Source organism: Chaetura pelagica, unplaced genomic scaffold (assembly GCF_000747805.2).
Source record: "Chaetura pelagica isolate M959 unplaced genomic scaffold, ChaPel_1.0 scaffold45, whole genome shotgun sequence".
Lineage (NCBI taxonomy): Eukaryota > Metazoa > Chordata > Aves > Apodiformes > Apodidae > Chaetura > Chaetura pelagica.
In genome coordinates this window covers 5,001,108-5,010,249 of record NW_009953217.1, presented here as the reverse complement: position 1 = coordinate 5,010,249, position 9,142 = coordinate 5,001,108, and the positions used below count along the sequence as shown (strand labels likewise).

General features: G+C 51.6%; 1 protein-coding gene across 1 annotated transcript in view; it reads left to right on the top strand.

Annotated features, from left to right (window-relative positions):
* Positions 1–6: 6 nt before the first annotated feature.
* The window catches only part of SEPT5 (septin 5), an 11,617-nt gene continuing 2,481 nt past the window's right edge, over positions 7–9,142 (top strand). Inside the window, exons 1-9 of the mRNA XM_009997657.1 lie at positions 7–51; positions 3,673–3,769; positions 4,308–4,394; positions 4,990–5,113; positions 5,285–5,419; positions 5,903–6,020; positions 6,344–6,445; positions 7,378–7,474; positions 8,783–8,918. Coding sequence (XP_009995959.1) covers positions 3,760–3,769; positions 4,308–4,394; positions 4,990–5,113; positions 5,285–5,419; positions 5,903–6,020; positions 6,344–6,445; positions 7,378–7,474; positions 8,783–8,918 — 809 coding nt within the window. The 5' untranslated portion in view covers positions 7–51; positions 3,673–3,759. The remainder of the gene's footprint in view (positions 52–3,672; positions 3,770–4,307; positions 4,395–4,989; positions 5,114–5,284; positions 5,420–5,902; positions 6,021–6,343; positions 6,446–7,377; positions 7,475–8,782; positions 8,919–9,142) is intronic.

Sequence of the window (9,142 nt, the reverse complement as noted above, 5' to 3'; positions counted from 1 at the left end):
CTGCTTTCTCCCAGGACTCAGGCACAGCAAACCCACCCAGCCAAGCTGAAGGTACGGGGATGTATTTATAGCACAGTGCGAGCCGGGGAGCAGGAGGGGGGAGGATGGTGCCCGAGCAGAAGTGTGCAGCACGAGATGAGACCTCTGAGGAGCAGAGGAGCGGAAAGACACTGGTAAGGGGGAGATGGCAGGGACAGAAAAGAGGGGAGCAGCCCCTGCAGGAGCAGGGTTGAAGGGCGCGAGGAACAGCTGGGAGATGCAAGACATTTTTGTATGGTAATTTGATGCAGCGATTCCCTGTCTGAATGGTGTGTTTGTGCTTGGGGGGGCTCAGGGCAGAGCAAGCCCTGGGTGTGTGCCCAAACGCAGTCTGATTTGTGTTACCATGCTAATGCTGTGCCTTGCCAGCCTGTTTTCTTTCTGCAGCAGCAAATGCTGGTGGTGGGCGACTGGTTTTGCTGATACTTCCATGCTCAGCACCAGGCTCAAGGGAACAGATGTACACAGGAGATGCCTCAGGGGCTATTTGCATTATGAATTTATGCAGCTTGCTGGAAATGAAAGGAAGCAAAGGGTCTGCTTGTCCTCTGGGGCTGGGCTGTGCTGGTTCGTGCTGACACGGATGTGTTGGCTGTGCCTGGCCAGAAGGGAAAGGATTGCAGGAAAGGCTGCTTGGGAGGGAGCTGGACAGCTTGTGCTGGAGGCTCTAACACTGAGATGCGCACCTCCCCTCCCCCCCCTGCCCCCCCCTCAAAAAAGTGGAGGCAGGATCCTCCACAAGCTTCATAATTTCTGGGGCTTGCTCCAGGCCTGGGGTAGGAGATATTCTTAATTTTTTCTGTGGTCCCATGATGTCTAATATTAGCACTTTTAAATATGCCCAGCAAGGCTTCATTTATCCCTAAGGTGAATGGTGAAGTCACATGAGGTCTGGATTCGTTTAAACAGCATGTCCACCAGGGAGGTGAGGGGGGGGGAATCTGGAATGGTAGGAGCGATGGAGGCCATGCTGCCTTGGAGGTACACGCAGCCCTTTGAACACTTCAGTACTGCGGATGGTTTCTCTTGTCTGCAGCTGATCCTGAATATTTCTGTACCTGACAGGAACAGGGCTTGAACCCACCAATGCTTTGTTCCTTGGCTAGAATTCTAAGGGAGGGCACTGCCTGCTGAGGAGCCTTGGCCACCTCAGCTGGGTGGTGGAGGCTGTGAGGTTGTGGTGTGTTGCTGTGATGTCCGGTGTGCTGAGGGAGTACAGACATGTTTTGCTTGGCCTGGCGTGCTTTGCTTTGTAAAAGGCCTTAAAGCTCTGCCATGTCTCTTGGTGGCCTCTGTTGTGGTGTGTGGGGCATGTTCCCAGGCATGTGCGAGTGGGATGCCAGTGGGAACAAAGGCATCACGTGGAGGAGGTGGTGAGAGAGGGGCTCCTCGTGCCAGAGCACCACTGGCTCAGCTGGCCAGGGCCCTCTCCTGACAGCTGGATCGGGAGGGAAGTGTGATGCAGTGACCAGCTGTCCCAGCTTGTGTCAACATGATGGGAACTGGCTCATGAGCATCAGGAGCATGCTGAGGGGGCTGTGATGCCTTTAGGAACTCCCTCAGTCCAAACCTCTCATCTAGTTAATGGATTTTAGCTTTTCACAATGCAGAAAGCCACCTTCCTCCTTCAGTAGCCTTTCCAGCCCTCTCCATCACGTACATAGTTGCTGTGCACATAGTGTTTGTGTCCAGTCCTAATGGAGATAATGACTGGTGTAGAGCTTTGAGCAAGGCAGATGCAAGGTTCAGGAATCTACTCAGGCTCCTTAAGTGCCATGTTGATGTTGGCAGAGTTGGTGGGACATGCCTGTCACAGTGCCCAAACATGGCCAGGGTGGGAGCACGGGTTGGGTGTCCCAAAGCCACAATGAGGAACTGTGGGTCTAGGCTGGCTGTGGTGCAGGGATGATGCTGTTGTTCTGGAGAGAAGGCTGTTAGAAGAAGGGGATCCCTCTCCACAATTTCCCCTTCATCTCCAGCCTCTTCACCCTTGGCAGACATTCTGGCCACTGGCTTCTGCAGGGCTCTGCAGTGCATCTGTGGCTGGTTGGAGGGGATCATGGCTAGTGACAGCTTCTCCCCTTGCCACTGTGGCTGCCTCCCATGGCAAGGGAAGCTTTTCTCTTGGTATGGCACTCAGCACTGACCTTTCTAACTGCCAGGGGAATGACCGCTAGAGTCAAGGGTAAAGGGCAGTGAACTGCACCACGTGGGTTTTGTTCATTTCAAGTGTTGTGATTCCACTGACCTATGGGGAGGTAACCAGGGGCTCAGTAAATCCACACGTTCTTGTTTGGCCTGAACCGACACGAGATCAGGTTCAGCCAGTTACACTTGGCTGAAGTAAGTGGGGTTGCTCCAGAGCTCAGCTCCCCAGTGTCTCCATTGTCATCCCTTAACCATCTAGGTTAAAAAGAAAGAAAATAAGAGAAATGCACCTAAGCCTCAGCGTTGGTTTTATTAGCATGTTACTGGTACTGTTTAACATATTGAGTCACCAGACAGAGAAGGTGATCATAGTCTTTCAAAAGCCTGGCAAAGATCAGGACAGGTCTCCTGCTCCAACCCAAAGCTTGGCTCTATGAGAAGCACAAGGAGAAGGATGTTGTATCTTTGTGCCACTTACTGAGCAGCGCTGGTCCTTGCACTGAGGGTGTGGGCTGTTATGTGTGCACTTTGTGTTCATGGATGTGTTTCATTGGGAAGCAGAGCCAGAGGGCCTGAAGGCAACCATGGCAGGGATGGGGCTTGTTTTGAGGAACTCCTAGGTCTGTGGATTTGCCTGTAGTGTGAATCCCAGGAGTATGTTTCTTTTAAGTGATACTAAAAGCAGTCTTTAGCTCAGGCATTTGGGGGTGCTTAGGCAGTAGGTAGCACTTCAATAATAGCAAATTTAATACCCTCACCAAAAGCATCTGAATTGCTTTATCAATACTTCCACATATTCCCACTTCCTGTGCTCCTAGAACTTCTGTTTCTTCAGAAATAACACTAGACTTTATTCAGGGTTTCCTCTTACTCAGCTAGGAGTGACTGTGACACAGCAAGAAATAATCCCCTCTCAGGTCAAGCAGAAGGCAAGCCTCTGCACCTTCCTCCAGACACAGCTCAGGACACCACAAGCCCTGAGGTGCTAATTATAGTCAGTTACCCATCATGTACTGCATGTGTCTCTGGAGAGAGAGATGCAGAAATGGCTTGAAAGCTCTGGGGAGAGGTGACATTTTGGTGATCCTGCTGTGAAGGGAGCCTGTGACTGTGCAGAAGCAAAGAACACAGTTGTGTGTCAATAACAGCCCCAGACATGCTCTTTGGTGGGAACGGCGGGATGTGCATTTTCCCTTGTGTTCTCCATGCTGGGAGGCTGCTGTGAACTGCCATGTCTGCTGGTGGGAGCAGCTGAGCAGGGCTGCAGCTGTGGGGAGGTGGTCCTCTGTGCCCGCCTGCAGGAAGGGCAGAAAGCTCTAAACCTAGAGGAGGTATGTGCCCTGCCCCACACCGGACAGAGACCTACCTCTTCTCCACTCCTTGGCTCTGCCTTAGGAACTTTCTGAGTCCAGATCCCTCTTGCTGTGTGAGGTTTGAACAGGAGTGGCACTCCTTGACCTGCTCCCCTCCACCTCTGCCCTGCAGGACCATGAGAAGCAGTATGTGGGCTTTGCCACTCTGCCAAACCAGGTCCACCGGAAATCTGTGAAGAAGGGTTTCGACTTCACCCTGATGGTTGCAGGTGAGATGGCCCATGGATGGAGGTGGCTGGGCTATATTGTGGGTGCATGGAGGGGGCTAGCTCTCCTCACTTCCCATAGATTCTGTATTAGCACCTGGATCCTCCTCTGGCTTTGTTCTTTTCCTTTTCTCAGACCTTGCTTTGTTTCTTAGCATGTGTTGCAGTCACGCTGTTCCCCCAGGAGGAATGGGCACCTCCTGACCACTTAAAACCTGCACGATGAAGCACTGAGTGTAGCTTCTCACGCAGAGTACCTGATCTGGGTGGTGAAGGCAAGGCCAGCCAGGGACTGAAAGAAGGAAGGGGAGGGATGATGGAGAAGCTGAGAGATCACATTTGTACAAGGACTATGATATCTTACAGCAAAATTCCTTCTATTGATGGATTCATGTGTAGCTCATTCTGAAATTCTGATAACTCATCTCTCTCACTTGCTTTGGCTCAGGATTCAAAGCCTTGTTCACAGTTTCATTTATAAGTCAATTAGTAGGTCATGTTGCTTGCTTTTCCCTCCTCCCCTTTGCACTTTGTCAATTAGGAGAGTCGGGTCTGGGCAAATCCACGCTGGTGAATAGCCTGTTCCTGACAGACCTCTACAAAGACAGAAAGCTCCTCAATGCTGAGGGTAAGTTGGGGACAAAGAGGGGTGAATGGTTCTTGTGTTCACAGGTCTAGACTGTCCTAAGGACCAGTACTTTGGTTCTGTGCTTCAGCAGCTGATGCAGGTTTAGCTGGATCCCAGTGCTTCAGGAGCTGATGCAGGTTTAGCTGGATCCCAGCACTTGCTTGTGGTGCTCTACTTTGCTGGCTACAGAGGCACTGGTATTTGAGCAGAAGGGGTTTGGCTATAGGGCCCTTCTGTCCTTTGAAGGGAAGACAGGGATGCAGAGCAGCATTAGGCCTTTGAGTTGAGCTGTTGAGATTTTTCTTTTGTTCTTGGGTGTTGGAATGAGATAGGGATTCTCCTTCCCAAGTGACTGGACAAAATGTTCAGAACAGCTGGGCTAAAAGCACTTGAGAAGTTTGTATGTCTTCTCAGAGTCTGCCTGCTGCTGGCTTCCCACAGTACCACTCCCTTGAGGCTGCTCAGAGGATGATCAGGGTTTTTTGAAACCCATGCTACTCCCTGTGCTCAGTAGTAAGGAGGGAGCTGGCTTGTCGAGGGTGTGAGCAGGGATCCTGCTACTCTCTGGCATTAACTCATGTATTTCTGTTCAAAGAGAGAATCAACCAGACAGTGGAGATCGTCAAGCACACGGTGGACATTGAGGAGAAGGGTGTCAAGCTGAAGCTGACCATAGTGGACACACCAGGCTTTGGAGATGCTGTTAACAACACTGAGTGGTGAGCAGGCCACTGCTGCCTTCCTCCTAGTCCTTGGCCAACCTGCTTTCTGTGGGTGGTTCATAGGAAGGGGGTCTGGCAGCAGGAAGGGGATGATGCAGCCTCATGGTCCCTAGGAGACAGTGTCCCATTAAACACATTATTTTGTTTTGATTGAATTACCCTTCTCAGCTGGAAGCCCATCACCGACTACATTGACCAGCAGTTTGAACAGTATTTCCGTGATGAGAGTGGCCTGAACCGTAAGAACATCCAGGACAACCGAGTTCATTGCTGCCTCTACTTCATCTCGCCCTTTGGTCACGGGTGAGGGCATCATCTCCTTTAGGCCTTGCAGCCTATTTTGTAAATCAGGAGAAATAATGCCATACAGACTTGTACCTTCCTATCTAGCTAAGCTTGACTGATGGGTAGGAAAGGGAGTTTTGAGCTGTCCTCAGTCCTTTCCCTTTGGTGGCTCATGTGCCAACCTAGCCTGGAGCAGCTGGAGGGACCATGTTAGCTGCCTGCAGCTGAGGGCAGCTGGACACAGACTCTGGGCTGTGTCCTGGGCAGTATGTGGCATGTAAGGGAATGATACCCAGCATGTGCATGTGTGGGACACTCAGGAGCTAAAATCTGAGACAGCTTTCCAGAAGATAAAGCCCTAGCTTAAGACTGTCTGATGCCATTTCAGGCTCATGGGACAGTGCTTTCTTTTTCCTTTCATGCTGGGTGGGTGGGAGAGGCTGGAGGGGGAGCTGCCCAGTGTGACCTTGCTCACCATGTCCCTCCTTGTCCCTGCTGCAGACTGAGGCCTGTGGATGTTGAGTTCATGAAGGCTCTGCATGAGAAGGTCAACATTGTGCCCCTGATTGCCAAAGCCGACTGCCTGATCCCCTCCGAGATCCGGAAGCTAAAAGAGAGGGTGAGATGCTCGTTCTCTACAGGGGTGTATCTGATGTGGCAGCAGGGGTGTGCTGAGGAGGGAGGGGAGCAAGTGTACCTGATGTATTATATATGTACGTATAAAAATACAGTGTTTGTGTGCAGGTATCTGCAAATCTAATTGCAGCAGTGGTCTGCTGTGAGAAGGGAAGTGGTTTCTGAAGAGAGGCCAGCTTTAGAAGAAACATAAAATCCTTTCACTACCTGTAGGCTATAGCAAGCCCATGGTAGCACAGAGAGCAAATCCAGCATTTTTTATTATTCAGAGTTGTGTCTTTTTGTTTTTGTCTTGCATGGAAACAGATCCGGGAAGAGATTGACAAATTTGGCATTAAAGTGTACCAGTTTCCTGAGTGCGAATCTGATGAAGACGAGGAGTTCAAGCAGCAAGACAGAGAACTGAAGGTAAGAAGCCTGCTGAGCAGGGGCCTGGGAAGCCTGGCTCATGGGTATGTTGGTTGTTCCTGAGGAAGTCAGAGCTGCCCTATGTGTGCCAAAGGCCTGTGCTGTTGGTATCTGCGGAGCAGCCTACACTGGCTCATGTGATAGATGGCCTGGAAAAGGTGCTGATGTCCTTGCTGGTGCCATGAAGTCAAGTGTGGAATGAAGACATAGCACTTCTGCTCTCCCACCAGGCAGTGTCAGTCTTTCCTTGGTCTACCCCAGTTGTATGTTTGAGATAGAGCCTGGGTTATATGGCATTTGTAAGCACCTATTTCTGAGTGAGGCCATCAGCAAGGAGGAGCAATTTGTGGGTGATGATGCACCACTGTGGCATGTCAGTTGCATGGAAAGAGGCAACATCATCATACAGGCCTGTCTGGAGGCCCCAGCAGCCCATGCCTGACACTCTCCCAAGGTGAGCCAGCCCTGCAGGTGCATACAGTTTGGCCTTGTTTCTCCTGACAGAGAGGGGCAACAGGCTTTGGTTCCCTTCTGAGCATAGAGGAGCATAGCCTCTACCTCCCTCCACAGTCAAGCTCTTGGCCTACATTGTCCCACTTACTTGGTGTCCAAGCCTCTGTTCTGGCTTCCTTGTAGAGTTTTCCCTCAAAGAAGGGATGCAGACATCTGGCTACAGACATCTGCAGAAATACAGCCTCCCTCAGCACAACTGAGAAGGACAGGCTGGGAATGAGACTACCTGCAGATCCTAGTGCCTTAGGCTTCTGCAACTTGGTTGTGGTGTCCTGTGCTGTGGCAGGTGTGGATGTCCTTGTGGCTTTCCTGCCTGCACTTTCTTCCTCCTGTTCACCTCCACTTGAGCTTGGACCTTGGGGGAGGGATCCATGTGCAGCCCGGGGCTGAGCTGGGCTCATCAATGCCTCCCATTCCAGGAGAGCGCCCCATTTGCAGTCATCGGCAGTAACACCGTGGTGGAGGCAAAAGGCCAGCGGGTCCGAGGGCGGCTCTACCCCTGGGGCATTGTGGAAGGTGAGTGTGGTGCCTGGGGGCCATAGTGGGCACATGCAGTGGGGATGTCAGGGAGAAGCTCACCTCTGCCATGACTGACTGTGCCACCTTTGGCTTATGGCAGGGACAAGGTTAGGGTAGAGACAGAGGCACTGGGACCCGCTCAGGAGGTCTGTTGCTGGGGGTGTAGCAATCACCCTGTCTTTGAACCCATGACAGAGTGAAGAAGAGAGGCTCCAGTGTGAATAGAAGAATAACTGGGCTTTAACACACTAAGATATGGCTCCTTCTTAAGGGGGGAGGCTGGGCATTGGCAGTTTAGTTTCTGGAAGGAGCCATTGTGCTTAGCCAAACTGCATCATAAACCCTCCTGCACTCTTCTACTTCTCTTGTATGTGCTGGACTTGCTGCAATGGAGGTGCTGGTGCATGATGTGTTTTTCTCTAACTTTCTTCCCTTTCTAAAGGGAGAAATTTCATAAAACGCATCGGCAGAATAACCCTAACATGGCTTTTGCTGCTGCTGCTGCTGACTCCCACGTGCTGGCACATTGCTTTAAGGTCTTGCAGCTTTAGATTCCTAAAGCCTGTATGTGCATTGATGGGCTGGTGCCAGCTGCTTGGGCTGCCCAGCTGCTGCCTCTGCTCTCTTACTGGCTCCAGAGTGGACTGTGCCTGTTGGGGTCCTGGCATTTGGCAGTGGGATCAACTTGGTGAAACCCTGGCCCTGACCCCGCCAGCTTCCCCAGCCCTGCACAGAGGTAAATGGAGATTGCCAAGGCAAGCACAGCGCTTCCCTGCAGAGTCCTGCAGTGCTGCATGAGGCCTCGCTCTTCATAGTAACAGTAGCTCTTTCAGCTCTCCAGACCATTGCCTGCTAATGGCTGTGCTCTGCAGAGACTGATTCAAGTCCTTCGAGGAAACTGCCTAGAGTGGCCTTTTGATCAGTCCTAAATTCTGAGGAGACAGTTTGCTTCCATTGCTCACTGTTGTTACAACAATGACACCCCATGTACCTGGGAGCAGCATCTTCTTTCAGGGCTCTGCTGTATGGGCTTAATTAATCCTTTTACCCAGAAAAAGTCCTGGGATCACAGTGATCTCAGGAGCCTGGCCTTGGTGTTGAAAAGCACAGAGCATCATTGAGGCCTGTGTCAGGGCCAGGAGGAAGAGCCCCAGGCACTGGTGAGGAAGAGTGGAGGGAGGATGGGGAAGGAGCCCTGTAGGCAGTTTTAGTCCCCGGGTTGCCTGCCAGGAGGTGAGAAGGGGCTCCCTGGAGAGGGCTGGTGAGGTGCTACATCCAAGCACTCTGTTGTTGTTGCTTCTGCAGTAGAAAACCAGGCACACTGTGACTTTGTGAAGCTGCGGAACATGCTGATCCGGACACACATGCACGACCTGAAGGACGTCACTTGTGATGTCCACTATGAGAACTACCGAGCTCACTGCATCCAGCAAATGACCAGGTGGGTGCCCACCACTTCAATTGGAGGTTGCAGAGGTCACTCTCTGCAGAGCTGGGGTTGCTCTCAGAACAGTTCATTGGTCAGGAGGCTGTGGGACTGCTGGGGACATGCTGAACCTGGGGAATGACACTAGAAAGTAAAATAGCAAATCCAAGCGTGTCTCCCACAGCCTGAACCCATGTTGGGAATACCTCTGAGAATACATGTTCCTGTCTGAGGATTCC